Source organism: Crotalus tigris, unplaced genomic scaffold (genome assembly GCF_016545835.1).
Source record: "Crotalus tigris isolate CLP2741 ecotype Arizona unplaced genomic scaffold, ASM1654583v1 scf7180000024506.7606697, whole genome shotgun sequence".
Classification (NCBI taxonomy): Eukaryota; Metazoa; Chordata; class Lepidosauria; order Squamata; family Viperidae; genus Crotalus; species Crotalus tigris.
In genome coordinates, this window is record NW_024100678.1 from 3515958 (window position 1) to 3537541 (window position 21584).

At 34.8% G+C, this 21584-nt stretch overlaps 1 protein-coding gene across 7 annotated transcripts in view; it reads right to left on the bottom strand.

Annotated features, from left to right (window-relative positions):
• Positions 1-21584, bottom strand: part of SPIDR (scaffold protein involved in DNA repair) — a 211336-nt gene that overhangs the window by 51749 nt on the left and 138003 nt on the right. For all 7 annotated transcript variants that reach the window (XR_005555538.1, XR_005555537.1, XM_039333584.1 and 4 more), the window contains one exon: positions 19662-19924. Coding sequence is in view for 5 of the 7 variants with exons in the window: in XM_039333584.1 (XP_039189518.1) it covers positions 19662-19924 (263 nt within the window). In the remaining 2 variants the exon portion in view is untranslated. The remainder of the gene's footprint in view (positions 1-19661; positions 19925-21584) is intronic.

The following is a 21584-nucleotide window of genomic DNA, read 5'->3' on the forward strand; positions in this document are numbered from 1 at the left end:
TAGGCGCCTTGGAAAATAGCTCTACTCCCTCTTCTTTGTGGCAGCCCCTGAGATATTGGAACACTGCTATCATGTTCCCCCTCATCCTTCTCTTTGTTAAACTAGACATAACCAATTCCAGCAACCGTTCCTTATATGTTTTAGCCTCCAGTCCCCTAACCATCTTTGCTGCTCTTCTCTGTACTCTTTCTAGAGTCTCAACATCTTTTTGGTGACCAAAAGTGGATGCAGTATTCCAAGTGTGGCCTTACCAAGGCATTGTAAAGTGGTATTAATACTTCACGTGATCTTGATTCTATTCCTCTGTTAATGCAGCACAGCACTATGTTGGCCTTTTTGGCAGCTGCAGCACACTGCTGGCTCATATTTAAGTGATTGTCCACTAGGACTCCAAAATCCCTCTACAGTTACTACTATTGAGTAAAGTACCCCCTATACTATACCTGTACATTTGGTTTTTCTTGCCTAAATGTAGAACATTACTTTTTTCTCCATTGAATTTCATTTTGTTAGTTAGCGCCCAAGTCTGTCCAGATCCTCTTGTATCTTAAGCCTGTCTTCTGGAGTGTTGGCTATTCCTGTCAGCTTGGTGTCTGCAAATTTCATGAGTTCCCCATCTATCACCTCGTCCAAATCATTGATGAAGATGTTGAAGAGCACTGGGCCCAGAACAGAGCCCTGGGGCACCCCACTACACACTTCCCTCCATGTAGATGTGATCCCAGGCTGAGTACAGCTGGTCAGCCAGCTACGAATCCCTCTGGTGGTGATGCTGTCTACCCCACATTTTTCTATCTCATCGAGTAGTAGGTTGTGATCTACTTTATCAAATGTCTTACTGAAGTCGAAGTAAATTATATCCATAGCATTCCTCTGATCCACTAATTTTGTCACTTGGTCAAAGAATGCAATAAGATTTGTCTGGCATGATCTGTTTTTGACAAACCCATGTTGGCTTTTAGTAATGACTTTGTTTGCCTCTAGGTGTTCGCTGATTCGTTGTTTGATTATCTTTTCCAGAATCTTCCCAGGTATTGAGGTCAGGCTGATAGGTCTGTAATTTCCTGGATCCATTTTTTTCTTTTTTTGAAGATGGGAACTACATCAGCTCTTTTCCAGTCCTCTGGTAGTTCCCCAGTGCTCCAGGATCTTTGAAAAATATAGTTCAGTGGTTCTGAGATCACATCTGCCAGTTCCTTGAGAACTTTACAATGTAATCTATCTGGTCCTGGCGATTTGAACTCGTCTAGGCTGCACAGGTGCTCACTTACCATTTTCTTGCCTATCTTAACTTGTGTTTCTATTCTGTTTTTTATGGCACTATTTTTGATAGGTTGGTCTGTTTTTTCCCTTTGTGTAAAGACAGATACAAAAAACAAGTTAAATAGTTCTACTTTCTATTGCTTGTCACCTTCTTGCCACTTTCACCCACTAATGGACCAATCATTTCCTTCACTTTTTTCTTGTTTTTTACATGTTGAAAGAAGCTTTTTTTGTTATTTTTGACTTTGGTCGCAAGCCTTAGTTCATTATGAGCCTTAACTTTCCTCACTTCATCTTTGCAGGCTCGGGCTATTTGCTGATATTCTGACTTAGTTATGTGCCCCTCTTTCCACTTTCTATACTTGTCCTTTTTATCTTTCAATTTATCAGAGAGTTCTTTATGCAACCATGCTGGTGTCTTTTGAGAACTGTTATTTTTCCTCTTTGTTGGTATTGTGCTAGATTGGGCTTTTATTATCTCACTTTTCAAAATTATATAAATACTTCTGCTCAGATTTGAACTATCAAAAAACATCACAACAACAGAAATAAAAGAAACACAAAGAGATTTAAAAGGTTTAATTCCATTTCAAAATCTGGGTTATTCAGCCAGTTTGCACTGGTTCGGCAGAACCGATACCTAATTTTTTGTTGAGTTCAGCGAACCAGTTATAATAAATCTATGTTTTCTAGAACACATCTGGTTTTTGTTCAACTTCCTTCCAGGCAGGGAAAAAAAATCTCCCCAAAGGTCCAAGAGAGGAGCGATGGAAACCAAATAGAGACAGATCATGTCACTCAGGCAAAATCTAGATGGTGTTTCTCACAGGTAATTTGAGGAATAGATGCTTCATCTTCTAGCTTCCCAATTAGTGCATACGGGAAAGGGGGCAAGGCCACCAAGTATTAGCTGGGGTTGTGGCTCTGGAACTTTTTCCTGTCTAACTATACAGAGCACAACTAATGATGAGTGGGAAAGCTCTTAAAGGGTTTTCATGTGATTTCATGCATTAAACTCCAATTTCAAGATAGGAATAAATTATAATTTCTCAATTTTTTGAAGCCAGATTACTGGAATATTGAAGAGGTACTAGTTCAATGGAAAGTAGCTGAAGAACAATTGCACATATTTAATGACATTTTTTTATTGAAAAGTTTTATAAAAGTTATAATATACACCCCAAAACCCACCCACCCTAAACCCCTCCTCTCCCTCCCCCACTTCCCAGAGCTGAGTACAGGATAACAAATATAATAATCATACTCTAACTAACATTAACCAACTATGTAAATAACCAAGTCCACAATGCGCTTTAACTCCCCTTTAACATAAAAATAAACAAATTAAAAATAAACATAATAATATAAACAAGTTAATATCCTAATTCTTGAACAATACAATATCCAAATTGCTAAACAATACTAATACTAAAAATAATAACAAAACTAATAAAAATTCCACTATAATAAACTATTAATAATAATAATAATACTCTAAAATTTACTCATAAAGTAAATGGAACTTTTTAGTCCCATATTTATTCTGAATATAATCTATCCATCTTCTCCAAACTGAAATGTATCTTTCTTGTGAATGATCCTTCAAATAAGCAGAAAACTTAGCCATTTCTGCTAAATTTGACACTTTAAGCGTCAATTCTTCTATAGTGGGCAAACAATCCTTCTTCCAATATTGCCCTACCAATAACCTTCCAGCTATTATCAAATTCAACATCAAATTAGTTTCTTTAGCATCACAATCTACAATAACACCCAATAAAAATATTTAATGACATTTTAAATTACCAAATTGATATTAATGATTATTGAGATTTCATGGAAAACGTTTTTAAAAAATCCCAGAATATGCAATTTCTGAAAGTGTTCAAAGAGCTAAAAATATTGTCACAATTGCTGTAAATTCAGCAGAAGCAGAAAGGGATTTTTCAAAGATGAACATAATATGTTCAGAGAAGAGAAGTCGCCTAACTGTTTCTAATATATCAAATGACTATTAGTCTAATCCACGGGTGTCAAACTCGCGACATCACGTGACGTGTTGCAACGTATCATGTCTTTTTTCCCATTGCCGGCAATGGGGTGGGCACAGTTTTGGTGTGATGCATATGGCCTGCGGGCTGGCAGCTTGACACCCCTGGTCTAATCAGCCTACCTCTAAAGGAATGGGATCCTACTCCTACAGTGAAAAGATGGTTAAGGATAAACCACACAACCAATGATAATTGGATAAAAGCGAAGAAAATTGCAAGTGAGGACCCCAATCAAGAAGCAATATGGAAATATCTTAAATAACAGTTTTATTGTTTTTGTTAGGTATTATTTAATATTTTTTCATTAATATTTTAAAACTCTTTCTTATAACATAATCTAGTTTTGTGTATCTCTTTTATTGTTCTTATTTAAGTATTAAATGCATGAAATAATAACCTACGTTTCAGTATATCGTGTTCTTATACTTAAAATGGTCATTAGGGCAGAGAACCGGTTGTTAAATTATTTGAATCACACCACTGATTGTCAATATAGATTAATTTCTAAATAAAGTCACATTAGAAAAAAGGTAATTAACCTAGAACATAATTTCAGGCAATAGAGCCATGGGGGTTTTAAATTTAAATTTTATAACTTTAGACAATTATTTTAGAATATTTTCTGAAAGAATCATGTGGGACTACCATTTTTTTATTTTCATAGTTCTAAATCCTAAGAAAGCTGCACAACTGACATAGTAGCAGCAGATTCATCAGCACTAACCTCTATGCCCAGTAGGATAGAATTTTAGTGACTGTATCACTTTAGCTATTTTAAAATTGGAAAGTAAAATTAATTAGAATGCTTAATACAGCACATTAAAAGTCCCAATGGAAAGATGAATTAAGATGCTATTTATGTTCAATTGCAACTGAAATCTTTCAAAGTATTGATGGGAGATTAATTAAATCAAAACTTAAAATCCCTTTGAATATGGTATAGGTAGTCCTTGTTTAGCTATCTCAACTGGGACCAACAACTCAGTTGTTAAGCGGTAAAACACTGACTATGCTTATCATCTTATTTCTGTTTTCCTTTGCTCTTCAGGTCATAAATATGAGGACTGCTTGTAAAGTTATTTTTCATCACAGTCATAACTTTGAATGGTCACTAAAGAAGGCAGTTGCCAAACAAGGACTGCCTGTACTGACTGACTGGCAGCTGCTATTCAGCACATACTGAACCTGCTCCCTGCTGTTAACAAAATACATGTGATACCACTGAACTACAGTCATTTCCAATATTAAAAAGAATGGACAAGTAAGTTTAGACAAGTGCTTTAGTAAATTTTCCAGCTGCTGAAACAGTTATTTTATATTGAACTATTATTTTGCTAACTTGCACTCTCTTGAAATTGTGTTTCCTAAAAACTTAGTCTGATTAAAAATACAACATTACATTTACTATCTATGCTATAAGAAGTGTCTTCTTGAATGCAGAATCAAACCCTTAAATTTACAACAGATGTGCGCTGTTCTAATATATAAACTGTGACAAGTCAAAGAGCCTTCTTGTAAACTAGTGATATGATGACTAACAACTCTGTTTCCATCAGAAGTCTTTAATCCTACGTAAGATGTCTGCACGCTAATATATGTCACAGGGAAATATTAACCAGCTACAGCTGGTTCCTAGCTATAAAAAGATTAATGAAAACACAAATACTAGCTTTTGCTACCCCCACCCTTCATCCTCTTAGTCCTACGTCAAGGCTGTGCAAAGGCATCACTTTCCAAGTGTTCTATGTGAATGAACTCCCTGCTCTGAACTAGCTTGGTCTGGTTCCTTGAAGCTTGTTTACTGAACAGCATGTGCAGAGACACACACTGATCATGGGGGAAAACGGGGAGAGGGAAATCACATGATCCCTTGGCTCAGGCATTGGATATTATTGAGAGACTTGAAATATGTGCTTTTCTATAGCAAATAAGACCAGGAAGTAAAAGTGTGCTTTGGTGAAAGGGGAGGGGAATTAACACAGTATTGGGGAAAAACTAATCTGAAGACAAAAGTGATTCAGTCTGTACTAGTTTCAAATATCACAAAATATGATACTTCACTAAATGTAGAAAATAAAGGCTTAATTCCCTTTAATTTTAGAAGTACAGAATACTATTTTTATTTCTTTGCTCTCCTGCAGTTATGAAGCATTTACTTTGTCTGTTACATCATAACCGTATCATGACAAATTATTTTCTATTTTTAAAACTTAGAAACTGCACCTTTATGCAGACTTGGATCACAGAACAAAATACTAATTTTGCATGATACAAATGTTGACCGTGGCAACATTTGCTAGAAGATACATTTCTCTTTACTGAGATGCAAACTCTTCTGAGAATGTACCTGGCTAAAGAATACAGGTAGTCTTCAATTTACAACAGTTCCATTATGACCATTCAAAGTTACAACAGCATTGAAAAAAGTGATTTATGACTGGTTTCCACACTTACAACCATTGCAGCATCTCCATGGTCACATGATTAAAATGCAGACGCTTGGCAACTGGTTCATATGTATGACAGTTGCAGTGTCCCGAGGTCATCTGATCCCCTTTTGCAACCTTCTGACAAGCGAAGTCAATGGGTAAAGCTGTATTCACATAACCATGTTACTAACTTAACAACTGCAGTGATTCACTTAAAAAGTGTGGCAAGAAAAGTTATAAAATGAAGTAACATTCATTTAACAACTATCTCAGATAGCAACAGGAATTTTGGGCTCAATTGTGGTCGTAAATCAAGGACTACCTGCCGAATATAAATGCTTTGAACAACTAAATAATTATTTTGATTATTTTAAAGAGGATGCCTGGGGTAGGCTGAAATCACTGAAATCAAATTATTTTTAGTTAAAACATTATGGATTGGTAAAAATGGCAGCAATTTGATCCTATAGCAATGAAAGTAAAAGAAATACATCTCTTCTATAAAATCTTTTCTATATTCTCTCACCCCAATCATTCATCCTTCTACTAATCAAATAGTAAAACTGTAAGAACTTCTGAATTGTAGCAGATTGTAGGAAGAAGTAAAAAAAGTACAAACAAATGTACAATAAATCATGATACTACACGCATTGTATATGGTACAGGCAGTATAAATCTCTATGTTCTCTGGCATGTTATGATATGGAGAGCTACAACTACATTTGGTCTAATTTTAATAACATATATGTAAATAGAGAAAGAGCTAGCAGAAATATGCAAGTATAGTTTAAGGGGGAAAGCCTACTAAATGTTCCCTTTAAATCACTAATTCAGTGTATTTTAAGGACGCAAGAAGAAATATAAGTCTTTCTATTAGTATGAGGAAAGAAGCAAAGGTGGAAAAATAAACTGGAATATATTATGCAGTTGTGATCTGCAATGTCTGTGATGTGTTTGCATTCCTGTCAAAGAATGAACTACTATATATTGCAACAAGTGCTTGTAGCAATCATTGTAGAAAAAGTCAAAAGACAGGGACGGCAAGTGACCACTTTGATGATGAAGGACCAATCAGACCAAAGAAATGGGATGCTACAGCGGATGACGCTAACCAGAAGCAAAAAACCTAGAATATATTTTATACAACTGGAAGGTAAAAATGATTTTCACAGAAGAGACTGTTAGCATCCACTAAAAGAAAATAAGATACAAACAGTGATAGAACAACAGATCTCTTAAAGCAGTGGTTCTCAGTCTTTTTAATGCCGCGACCCCCAACCGGTTGTAAGTCAAGGACTATTCAACTGGTCGTAAGTCGAGGACTACTCAACTTGTGCAGCACCGTTTGCAGAATGGGACTTTTGGCGGGCTCAGCAGGGCAGAGACAGCCTGGACAATTCCTATTGGCTTTTGAAAGCCAATAGAATTAGACTCTATTCAAGAGAGTCTATTCTATTGGCTTTCAAAAGCCAATAGAATAAAAGGGAGTAGCACAGCTAAGGAAAAGGGGGAAAAATGGCGGACTGCGTTGTTTGGCGACCCCCGTGAAATGGTCGTTTGACCCCAAATGGGGTCCCGACCCACAGGTTGAGAATTACTGTCTTAAAGCAAAGATAATGTAACTCTATCTTATAAGAGAAGTATAATAGTAATGCATGAGTCTCTACTCAGAGGAATACCAAAAAATGCCAATTATATTCATGGGCTTGTGAAGTATGCTATCCAAGGCTTGTCAAATCTATTAACTGTTATCCCTTCCTATTAACATATGTGAGGAGAAATGACATTGCAAAAGACAACTATAACCGTATTATTATGTGGTCTTTGATCACAAAAAATGAAAGGGAAATAAGTATACTATAAGTGAATTATTGACTATGAAAATAATGTTAATGGAAGAGATTTGGTTTCTAGATCTATAACCCCACTTATATTGACAATGGAACCCTGATACAAGGTGAGTTACATTTCTCAAGGGTTGATAAAATATAACTTTAAACTAAAGTCTCTTTGAATTTAAATAGGAAAAACCTTTTAAATATGGACAGCTTGGGCACTAGGGAAGGAAAAGGGAATATTGTTGTCATGAAGCCTATTAAACCACTCAATAAAAAATCAGAAAGATCACAGTGTTCCTTGATACTCCAGAGTATGGGAAATGAGATCAGCTTGAGCCCTTATGATTTAATACGCATGTAATGGTGGAACAGAATTATAATATCACAATATCAAAGCTTACACAAAAAAGGGGAGAGCTACTCATTAAGTAGTGAAAAAGAAATTATATATTTAAGTGGTGTAGAATAAATGATTTTGAATTAGAATTTTTGTCTAATTACAATTCTGAATAACAATATGAATATGTGGCCAATAACTACTGCTAGGCATCAGGTATGTTAGACATGCAGCTTGTTTTGAATCGATCTATAATTTCCACTAAGAAAACTTCACACTTTAGTTTTTGGAATCTCTGCTGCTCTTGCAAACTCTGATAAGGAAAGGATACAGAAAGAGTTTGATCAATCTTGCCTAGGGACAACTGGTCTGTCCACAATCATTCAAGTCTTACTTTTATAACTGTATAATGAATTCAATAGAACTATCCCTGAAAGGGATCCAGGAAATAAATTTATTCAATATACAACCTGTAATATTATATTTAGTATATATTATTGGACCAAGCAGAAGATGAACCTGTCCAGTATGTATAATTTCTGAATGATTTGTACAGTGGGCTGGGCTCAGTTATTCACTTTCCATTTATTTTGGTATTCTGGCTGGAAGTAGTTTGTTTTTAGTTCTATTTGTTGGGTTTTGGTTTCAGTTCTTGTGTTTTCTATACTTGAACTGTAAGCTGCTATAAAATGTTGTGAATTGGAGGCTTATTAATAAAATAAATAAAATATATTATATTAATATATAGTTACATGAATATTTGCTATGTTTCTAGACACAAACCATATTGTTGATAATTTTAAAATAAATCTATCCAATCAGACAATGAGATATATTAAGAATTATTATCAGAAATAGAATTAGAATGTTTGTCTATGTGAATTGTTCATTTGATTTTCTAAAAAGCATTGAAAAGACAACATATTAAAGCAAATTATATACCTGATAACTATATGTTTGGGGGAAAGAAATGAGAAATAATAGGTATCTCACTTTCCCTCCCCCCTCTCCCAACAACACTAGAGTCTCATTTTGCCTATAATATGATATATTCTTTGTTCAAGGCCATGTCATGGTATCGGGGAGGATCTAGATACCTTATTTATTTATTAAATTTATATGCCACCCATTTGACTATTGAAAACAACTAGGTGGCTTACAATGCACTAAAACAGAAACATAAAAATACAGTTATAAATATAAAAATAATTAAAATTACAGGAATTAGAGGAAAAGAATAAAAATCCAGGGCTCACGCAGAGTGATGATGGTGCCTTCGTCTGTCACAGTACCAACCAGTCTGTTAGCATCTCAATCAGGCCCCCATACCAACTGGCACAGACAGGTCTTAAGGCCCTTTTTGAAGGCCTCACCTCCAAAGTATTCCAAAGGACAGGGCCACTGTAAAAAAGACTCTTTTCCTATATACCACTAACTGAGATTCCTTGGCTGACAGGATCTGCAGTAGGCTTCTTCTGCCAATCCCATTGGGGCAAGATAGTTCTTCACATATCCTAGACCCATGCCATAAAGGGCTATACCGTATGACTTTAAAAGACTGGAAGGAAAACTAATTCTATGTTTTCATTATTCAAAGAATTGATTTATTTTGGAAAGTGTAGCTGCTTTTGCTCATGCAATCCATCTGAAGAAGTACATCATCTCATTATCAACTATATGTTTGTTTAGACACAAATCTTATATCCTTTGCCATGCCAGCTCACTATTTCAAAATATTGACAGATGAATGCAAAAGACATGGCATTTTGAGTTATGGAACTTCAATATTGAATTGCTTTAAAGATTTGCAAATATTTCGACCTTCTGAGCTCACAGAGAATATTTTGAATGTTCCTACCTTAAAAGAATAGACTTTTTAAAAAAAATTGTCCTGAATTGAGGAGAAAACGAAATGATTCCTTCCATATTATTTCAAGAGTTCTAAGAGGCCATGATTGCCTTTGTTTGTAATTTCTTCCAGTTATTTAGAGTTAGATTGCCTTTGTTTGTAATTTCTTTTAGCCATTTAGGGAACATATTAGCTCATAACATAACAAATTCTCTCTGTTGTCACTAGCTGGAATTAACTATGGGAAGGATGGAAATCATCAGGAAGGGTGTACATTTAGAGATTGGTAACTATTTCAGACAATTTACACCTGTATGTAAATTTCCTTCAACTGGGAAATTAGAGTTCATAATTTTATTTTAAGGCATTCTGCCAAATATAAGAAATCTGTACTGTGTCTGTGCATTACAGACGGTATGTTGGGAGACATATTTTCTCGGAGCAGGAATCCTGAAAATGTCATTAACTATCATTTAGCACTGAGTGTGAGAAATCCAAAGCAGGGCTTCTGTTAAGCCTTGGAAAGAACAGAAGGAAATGGTGCTGGACTTAAATTCAAGAGGGTATATAAGAAATATCAGCAGCCTAGTAATTGGAATCAGTTCTGACCGAAGTGGCTTCAGATTTTTTACTAGCTTTGCCATGTTGAGTTTTCCAGGAAGCTTCAGCCAAATTTTTGCCAGCCTAAGGGTGGTTTGCCATTCATTACACACCCTTTACTTTGACAAGGTTGAAATCTGAGCACATTCTTTCTGATCTTATACCATTGTTATTTAGTTACACAGTTCTAGAGCACCAAATAGTGCCCATATTTATTTAGGTTTATGAAGCAGAACCTATTTCTATGTCTTGGGAGTTGATCACATTTTTTCAGAACTTGGAAAGGTGTATTTTCCCTCCATGTTGCTTCAGTAATACTCTATGGCATATCATATTACAGAGGTAATATGGAAATGTTCACATGGAAATGTTTGTCAGTTCTCGGTATAAAGTGATACATTTTCTGGGAAACATTGAGGTTATTTTTACAATGAATGTCATTCTTCTATACTGGAGTTTCTAGAATAGGGTAGAAAAAAGTATAAGTAGCTTTCACTTTTAGAACAACATGGTAATCAGGTGGAGCAAGAAATTAACTTTTACAACCTATTGCAAACTTGTAGAAACATTACAGATGATCCCAAATTGTAGGAGCCCGACTGCTATTTGTGATCATTTTATTCTTTAAAGTGAACAATGCTTGAATTGCCATTTATTGCTTTATGAAGGCAATAGAAACACAGAATTATCACTGTATCTAGAATGCATGCTCTATGCTATACATAGTATGTAAAGGTGTATGTCAGTTTCATAATCAAGTAATTTTTTTCACCTGCCTCAAAAGATTTCCATGTCTTGAATGCTTCAAAGTTGAAATTCTATGGACAAAGTTACTAACAGGATATAAACTATTTGTTGCTAGTATATTAGCTGATGCAGATTTTAGTTTGCAGACTAAAAACTTCAGCTGATAAAACAAAAATTAATAATGATTCATATCTGTATTCAATATGGAATCTATGACTGAGACAGTTTTATTTCCTTTTTAAAAGAAACGTTGAGTTCAAAAAAAAAAAGAAAAGAAAAGAAACTGGAATAGAGGAAAATAAAACTTCTCAGTTTGGGATACATGTAAGAAAAGCCATTCATCTTATGACCCATCCTCATTTTTATCTGCCTAAGACATGACAAGATATTATCAATTTAATTAAACATAATTATATATGGAAAACTAAACTCAGCTAGCAGCCAAAAACTCTCACACAAAAATATCCAGTCTGTAAGATAAATAATTCAACGTAACAAAATATGGGAAGTATCTCTGGATAGTTAAATATTTTAAATCATTTTCAAACATGCATATTCAAATTAAGGAAAACCTTCAGTTGAAGTACAATTGATGTTTTTAGCCCAAGGGTCTGCTCTGACACAACATTTAAATGTACAGTTTGTTGAAGACAATGCAAAGAAATCAATGCTGAAGGGTAGTGATATTAAACTTTGGCACAATCTGTGCAAATTCATCCATTGCTTATTTTATTATACTTGCAGTCTAGTTTCAGACATACTCTTGTATTTGTTCTTCACTTTTTTATAAATAAAAGTCTTCTAAAATCTGCTGGCAAAATGGAGAAGAGGTAATGCTCATAGATTTCCCCTTGCACTCCCATCTTTCCTATTCTTGACTTCCTGCAAAAATCTGTTCAGAAGACTTGGGGACCTTCAAAGAACGTGATAGGTGGCAGTGAGGCATATGAATATCTTTTTAAAGACAGGCATTCTTTAAGATAACAGATCTTAGTGATAAAAACTGCCACCATAGTTTGAGTCTGGCAAGTCTAACAATCTGTACATCTGAAAGCAGAAACTGAGTCAGACCATTCTTCTGTAAGAAGTTGACACAATATAAGCTACATGGTAACCTAAAGTTTTATATATATGACATTTTATGTACGTAGTATTATACACAAACACCACACACACACACAAATACACATACATCCTAGTTTTCCTTCGTGAGTTCAGGGTGGTGCACCTACTACTTCCTCTTGTTTTCCCCCACTCACAGATAACTACTGGACCAAACCACTAAGATACAAGGCTAGAAACTAGTACACTGTGAGTTCTAGTCCCACCTTAGGCATGAAAGCCAGCTGGGTGACTTTGAGCCAGTCACTGACTCTCATCCCAACTCATCTCACAGGGTTGGTGTTGTGGGGAAAATAGGAGGAAGGTGTATTAGATATGTTTGATGGTTTGAGTTATTTATTAAAATAATAAAGATGGGATAAGAACTATCTTTAAAAAAGATAGAGAGATATGATTAAGAAAAATAATCAAATTGTTCTATAGTGTTATTAACTGACTAGTCAAAAATCTACCCTTATATCCATTTATATGAACTCCATAGATAGCTCAACCATTACATATTAACTGGAAGGTTAGAACTATTGCCTTTATAATCTCATTGTCAGGATTTGAAAGTTCTGATGAGTTATACTAGGATGTTCTGGAAAAGAACATTTGAGGAATGTTAGGTTTTTAGGATCTATCCTTGCTAGTTTATATCATTATAATACATACTGTCACTGGTTTTTAACCCTTGCTTTTTACTGTATATTATTAGAGCTGTTTGAAGTAGAACAACCTAGAAATAGCAACAATAATTAAATAAATAATAAATACATTTTTATCACAACTTGCTATTCCAGGCCAGAAGTCATTTTTTTGCATATATAGTTGTTCTACTCAGCACAATATTTAAAAGTATGTTTCAAATTGTTATTTTCAAACAGAAGTGTATATAGGTTATACTGGAACAGATGTTAGAGAATGGCTTATGCCTTGTTGAAATTGATTAATATTATTACATTTTTTACAAGATGATTATAATAGACTCCCTATTCTTTATGCCCCCATAAATTATTCTGCTAGATAAATCAAAGATATAGCCTGCATTTTGAACTTACTGTGGAAAAGTAATTAGAGAACGAGTGTAATGCTAAAAGAATACCAGAATTCATATAGAATCACTGAGAGAACTAGAAGTACATTCTAATCTCAACTAGGCTGTACTATAGGTTGACATAATCACACTACAGATAGCAAGATTTAGAATCAGACTTCAAAAAGAATTATATTTCAAGCATGTTTTCACATTCACATTGTCAAAAGTGTCACACAAGGACTATAAGCCTGAGCACTGCAGTATTGAAAAAAATTTAAACTTTGATACAAACATTGCTTAATTTTAATAACTATGTTTTAATTTATATTCTCTGGCCTTCCAGATGTTATCAAATTGTAGAAGCCAAGGGTGAAGGATGTTGGATACTATAAGTCTGCATCACAGAAAGGTTACAGGCTGCAAACAAACCATCTTTCAAAGGGAAGCTTTAATTTCCTAGAAAGTTGCATTCATTCCCTGCCCTCACTGACTTGGAAAAATTTCCAAGTCTTTTGCTACTGAAGGCAAAAGGAGAACAAGTGTAGGATTTATGCCCCAGACACCAGCATTTTGACAGATATTCCAATCAAGGTCAGTGTAACTCATTCCTCCAACTTCTTTACTTCCAATAGTGGCTCCAAACAGAGAGACTTTGCAGGATCAACTTGACAGGCCCCTCTTACTGAATACTGAATGCCTTCCAGGTATATCAGATCATCAAGGTAGCCCCATGCTCACCTCTTTTAGGCTGTATATATATAGGAGGTGCTTGTAAGTTTGCTCTCTTCATTTTTTTTTTGGAGAGGACGAGACATTTTCAAACAATTACACCATTTCCCAAAGCTGAAGTATAAAGGGATGAAAACCAAACAGCAATGGTCTTATTTTCCCTCCTAGCTTTTCTTCACCATAGAGGAGGATCATCCAAAGAGAGGAAGGCAGCCTGGGTAACCCGTGTCTGTCAAACTTCAGAATGTACCACTGAGGTGATGCTTCAAACCTTGTGGTCTTCACCTCACTTCACTTCACTGTTCATTCTTCCTTTATTTCTGCCTTTCTAAGTAATCAGATTGATGATGTAGTTACAACTCCTACAAGCAAAAAATAGAGTGCAGCAGCCATGGGGGATCTTGCTCTCTCTTCTCCCTATGCCAAACTTTCTCCAGTTTGATAAATGGATATACATGCAAACCCCCAAGCCGTTAATGCTAGGCAGTCCAGTTCATCCTACTGATGCGTCTCTCTCTGCCTTACCCAGTAAACTAGGCTATTTATTCATTTATTTAATTCTGCCTTTATTATTTTTATAAATATCTCAAAAGACAGTGGACATACCTAATACACCTTCCTCCTCCTATTTTCCCCACAGTAACAACCCTGGGAGATGACTAAGTCGACTTTACCCAGCTGGCTTTGTACTTAAGGTGGGATTAAAACTCTCAGACTCCTGGTTTCTAGCTTTCTGCCTTAACCTAGTTTAGGAGCCCCAAATGAACCATAATAGCATGAAGTGAATTCCAGAGCATCTACAATGACAATTTATTATTTTTATTTTTAATTATTTTTAAATTTTTGTTGGATGATGGACATATATTTATCCCAAGCATCTTTAAACTCAGTTACCAATGATTGATCCACTACCTCTGTTTGAAATTTGTTCTAAGCTTCCACTACTTTTTCTGTGAAGTAATACTTTAATATTACTTTTAAACTTCTCTCCTGTCAGCTTACGGTTAGGCATGTGTTCTTTATTTTTGCTTAATATTCAAAATACTGCCTTCTAAACTTTATTGACACTCTTAATATATTTAAAGGTTTTAATCATATCTCACCTTTCCCTTCTATCCTTCAGGCTGTACATATTCAATTCCTCCAATGTCTTCTGATATGTTTTGTCCCTCAGACCTTGCACCATTTTGCTTGCCCATCTCTGGACTTGCTCAACCTTATCAGTATATTTTTTTAAATGAGGTCTCCAGAACTGGACACAGAATTCCAAGTGAACTCTGACTAAAGCCTTATATAGCAGGATTAGGATCTCCTTTTTTCTGCTGATCCCTTTGCTCACTACCCCAAAATATACCCCTGATGTAGTCTTGAGAGTTGAAGCTAACATGCCAATATTAAGGCTCAGTCCTGGACTAGGATTCTAATCTCAGGATTTTAGAATTATGTTTGACCCTACAGGCCTGATGCCTTTGCTGTTGTGAGACAGGTATCAGTCTTATTGCTATATAGCCGAACTTTGCAGTCTTGGCCTCTTTCCTGAATATTTAGGCCAATTAACCCTGGAATCAATAGCTAAAGAGAATCAGGGACTTTGGTCATCAAAATGATATCTCCAGTGCCCCTGAATTCTATTGCCAAATATCAAATAGCCACAAGCCCTCTACTTCAGGGCATCTATACAATCTAATGCTAAGGAAATAGAGATGAGCCTTTTCTAGAGTCCACTTCGATGCCTTCCCATCAGTTTCACTGGTGGGAAGATTTCATGGGACTCTTTATTTGCAGAGACTTTGCTCTTGTGGATCCAGCAAGGTAGAGTTTCTCACTCATGTTTCTTATACAGTATCCTTTTTATGATGCCCCAAAATGTGAACGGATCACCACAATCATTTCCAAATATAATGACCACACTAATAAATTTTTTGTTTTATTATTTTTAAGGGATGCTAATCCCATACTCATATGCTAGGTGGCCAATCTCATTTAATTCATTTACTCAGTGGGGATTTGAATCAATCTCTACCATCTTGGTCTTCCATCTAGAATGTCAGAAGATGGGTTTATTCTATCTTTGTAAGGTACTTTTATCTATTAATATATACTATTATACAATAGATAAGTTGTCAGAATTGGTTACATTATTAGCTATGGCAAATAAAAACATTAATCTGTCCTTTGGCCAGAATAAAATTGCTAGTATGTATTATTAAGTATTGAATATCTTGCACAGAAAATGCTTTGCAGGGGACTTCAAAAATAAGATATAGAATTGAATGTATTTGTGTGTAATGTGTGATATTTTGTAAGGCCACAAATTTCAAAGTGTAGCGAAAGATTATCACAGAAATACAGAAACATTATTATACTGTTTACAAATCACAATAATTCCTTAAAGTTCAAAGTAGAATCTAATTATGTTTTTCTATCTGTAACTGATACATTCAAACAAAAATAATAAAGCAGTCTGACTAATACTTAAAATAGCTCAGATACAATTAAAAAACATATTTCATTTATAAGATACTTCCATCAGGTATCAAATGGCATTCAGAGAGCAAAATTTAAATTGTCTGTTTCCAGTTTATCTTGCACTCCAAAATATACATCTCAGAAGTATTAACAATGTTATTTAAAACCATACTTTCATGAAAAGTTCTGTTTAGAAACATTTAACTGGAAAAAAATAAATGGTATGCTGTAAACAGAATGAGAATTGCCCACAAAACAAAAATTAAAAGATAACTTAACATTTGTTAACTCAGAAAAATCCTTTCCCTCTCATCCCTCTTGAGTCTCGGCAAATACCAATTTAAAATAAGTCTTGTGTAACTCAAATTTTGACTTTCCTTACGGCAAACACTACAAATGACCTCAATTCTAATTTACTTACCTTGAAACATTGGCAATAGCATTGGAAGTACTATCTTTACTCAGATGGAGCTCTGGCAATAAATTTAATGATGTTTGACTTCAGATAAATGTAAGTTGACATATAAAACTTTTAACATAGAAGTTAAAAATTATAAAGGAGTTTATGAATAATTTAAATTGAATCAGGTAGCTCATTTAGAATTGCATAAATGAAAATGCTACAAGATTTATTAGTCAACCCTTTCTAAAATTATTGATTTTCTGGAAGGCAAATTAAAACGTATGTGTTCCTCATTACCTATACTTTTCAGACCTCATATAAATTACTATACCTTTTGAACTTGGTTGCTTGTCACTAATAGGCACAAATCATCGGAAACATATAATGTGGAATTTAAAGCAGGCTGCAGACTATTATTGCTAAATGACTAAATTATTCAAAATATATGCACGAAGATAAACCAGGGCAGACATAATTAATCTTTTACTAAGCTACCTATAAAGGAATATTGGGTTTCTAGGACTAGGTTTGAGGCAAATATGAAGAATTCATAGCATTCAGTTGGATGAGATAGCTAACCTTTATTTTTAGCAGTAGCAAATTGGGGTTTTTTGTTGCAGAAAATAAAAGTTTACCCACATGTTCCTATTAATTTGTCTGATAAGAATTTGTGAAGGAATAGAGTTGAGACATTTTTTATGTTGATTTAGCAACAGCAACAAACAACAAACAATGATGGTCTAGCTCACATATAATCCAAAGCCATAAACTGTGATTTGTAAACCACAGTAGTATGATTCACATGAAATAAATCTAAACAAACCACTTAATACAAGGGGTGGCCCAGAATACAATACTGTTTTAAGATATTAACTCTGCATCTCTAATAGTCCCTATAATTAATCCTTATTGTAAAAGGAACCTATTCCATTTCCTAGGAAAGGGCTGGACATTAACTCATCATCTCCAAACCTCATTTTTCTTATATGCATCTGTGGATAATTTTTGATATTTTTGACATTGATGTATTGTATATATCCGTGGTGGCGAACTTATGGCACGCATGCCACAGGTGGCATGCAGAGCCCTCTCTGTGGGCACGTGTGCCATTGCCCCAGTCCTAGGACTTCGGCTGGGTTTTATAAAACCTTTTCGCTTTAGACCTCCACCACCGTGTGCAAAAAAAAAAAAAAAAAAAAGGTTCATTCAATCAATCAATTTCAACTTCTTGCGGGGGAAAAAAATGATCTCACAAAGTTGGAATTGATTGATTGAACTTTTTAGTCCCACCCAGTCTGCCGTTACCACCGCCACGCCCACCCAATGGGCCATGGCCACCTGGCACCCGAAGATACATAAGTGGGTTTTGGGTTGCAGATTGGGCACTCGGTCTTTAAAAGGTTCGCCATCACTGGTATATATCCAAATATGCTAGTATCACCAAAAAACCCTCCTCCAAAGTACAAAGTTTTGAGGCATGTCATTTATTTAATACTCATCTATCAGAGGGTAGCCTACAAATTATACTCTTTTTTGCAACAAACAGATTAAATGCTTAAATGAAAAACACAAGGAGAGAGCCAACCTAGAATTAAGGAGAAATTTTCTGACAGAATAATTAATCAGTGTAATGACTTATCTCAAGAAATTGTGAGTACTCCAATGCTGGAGGTTTTTAAGAAGAGATTGGACAACCATTTATCTGAAATGGTATAGGTTTCCTGCTTAAGCAGAAGACCTCCAAAGTTCCTTCCAACTCTGTTATCAATAAAACTATTCATTCAAAATTGATGTAATTTCTAATATGCTTTATCAATATTAACATAAATATTTGACTACATAATAGAGAACTGAATAATCTTATACATTTTTAAATGTATAATTCAAATACCTTTTTAGGTAAGCAGGAATTAAATCCATTACTATCTGACAACAAAAAGAGGTAACAGCAAGAAAAGAGATTGCAGATATTGTGAAATCTGGAATTATGTATCACATTGCTTTTGTAAATAGTGAGCCACAGAAAGGATTTAGATTTTGAGAGTTTGTTCTCTCAGTATCTAAGTCTCTTTATTGAAAGATTAACATATTCCCCCCCCCCCAAAAGAGTATGAAGGAAAAAATAAGACAATAAGGTAATAATGTCCGAATGTCAGTTTAGGAATAACATCAGCAGCATGATTAGACTGCAATTTCTGAACAGTAAAACTGGATGATAAAATATTCAGCCTTAGAAAATCTCAGCTTTTAAACAATGATTAGGTCAGCTTCATCATTTATTCTTTATGACTTCAATCTTCTCACTAAAGCATAATTTTATAAACTTACACATTGTGTAGTATATTCCAACATCAGTCTCTGGCATTTTCACTAATTTAAGGTTCACTAAAACACCATTGTCTGAAATCCTGGAAACTACTTTCATTTTGTGCAAAAAATAAGTTTAATGAATCTACTCAGCTAGATCTTGATTCCATGTCTAGATCCTAATTGTATATTTCACAATATGAATGAATCTGAATGAGCAAATGATATGGCCTTCCAAACTCAGAAAAGATTTCTGGAATGGACAATACTTCAAATAAGAAATATTTGAAGTAGCACTATGTTGCATTGTGTTTTGAGCAACTCAAAGGATTTAAACCACTTTAATGCTTGTTTCAAAGAAAGATTCTATAGTATTTGTGCATTGTAATGTCAATAAAAATCAAGATTTTTTTTATTCTGCTTGAAAACAAGTTTATGATAGCTTCAATTTCCTTTTAAGTTTTCTTCAGTATTACAGATCCACATTCTTTTAACTTACCTTAAATTCTGAAGGTCTGATTTTAAAAATGGTGCTGTGTTCTGGGGAGGATTACTTCCATGATGACATCTGAAACCATCTTCAACAACCAAATAATAGACTCTCTGAATAACTACTTGGACTTGGATTGCAGTGCTTTCAGTTGTCCCTTGCATCTCCACAACATCAAGAAGAGAGTCATTCAAGGAAATAACCGGTACCGTGGGTTCAATATTGAAACAATTCTCTGTGCTTTTAGAAGTCTTCATATTGGAACAGGAAATCTGTTTTAAAAAATCCTCAAATTACTACATAAATATTAGGAAATTAATTATCACATTTTTAGAAATCCAAAGGCCAAACTATACAGGTTAGTTCTTCCTGATTTACCAGAGTTGGTGAAACAGTTCCCAGTGATAAATATGGCAGCAATAGCCTCAAAACGCAGGGCTATAAAATTGGGATCATACTTATTTATTTATGCCTCCATCTTGCTGCCTTTAACTGTCTTTTCAGAATGTATTCCGGAACTAGCTGGATATCATCCTTATATTAAATCAATTTATGTTTTGGATAACACTGAACAAAAACTAGGCTATGTCCATTTCTAAAAATAGAGAATTTAGCTTCAGTGTAAAAGTAGTATGAGACCTAAACACATTTATTTTTATAAAATACTCCCATATATTTATACATTATGTACCAAGGAAAGTAAAAGCATCATGGAGCAATCATTAAACAGATAATAGAACATTATTCTATTGAAAAAAACTTTAACAGGAAGGTTTAAGAGAAAGACTAATGAAGCCCAAAGTACTTGGTTCAAGCTTAGCATAAGAGAAATATGAAAATAATGGCAGATGATTAAGATAATAAAATGATTTATTAAACTTGTAAGATTATTTAAAGCCGAGTCAAATCCAACCCAAGAGTGGACCTTCAGCAAAAGCCCATCTTCCTTAACCCTTCTTCCATTTAGAAAGAAGATTGTCTTCCCTCTGTGCCATGGATACTTTTACATATACCCAAGTCAGTGGGCTTCAAAACCCGCAAGACCCAGCACAACCAATAGGTCCCTCAGCAATGGACTCAAAGGCTAGTACTGCTCACTATTTTACTTTTTCCCCACTTCTACTACACCTCCTCCTACTGCTCCTTCAATTATTACTCCTTATGAGTTCTACTGCTAGAGAACAGTCTTTCTTTCTGTCTGCTTTGGGCTTCTTCAGGCTGCTTTACAAATACTCACAAATACCAGGACCCCTAGTTACCTCTCTGCTCTGCTTTTACAATCAACAATTGCTGTGCAGGCTAGGAACTGGACTTAAAGGGACAGGACAACAGAAGTACAGGTGCTGGCCATTTTGTAGGCAGTCTGTCCTCTCACAAAGGACAGTCTTTTTCCATTTAAAAGAAGTCAGATCTTTGTTCCCACCTGCTTCTATACAGAAAAAAACCCACTCCATTCAAGAAGTAGGAAAAGATAACTCCCTATCCCATCTACAAGAAAAGGCATGGAATCACTAGTTCCTATGTCCTTCTGCAGAAATCAAGAGATTCTTTCAGTGATATGATGGTTTGCTTTCCAAGTCCTCCTATATAGTCAGGGTTTTTAAAAAAGGGACATGATTGTTATCCAGGCCTCTTTGAGCCACACAAGGTCAATAGATCTACTACTCTTTAGACTAATTATCTTCGGTAGTAAATTATTCTGGCTACTTATTATCCCAATTCATTTTCTATCTAGAGGAAAGAGAAAAAAGTCTGCAAGAGAAAAAATAAGGTCACAAACCCAGCCCTAAAACACTCTGTAAAAAATGTTTACATTTTTTAAAACATGAACTGTTTGAGAAGGCAGAGATCAATAAATATTTATTTGAATCAGGAGGAAGTGCTAATTCCTGGTAAAGAAACCATACTTTGGGAAAATGGAGCTTATAAACA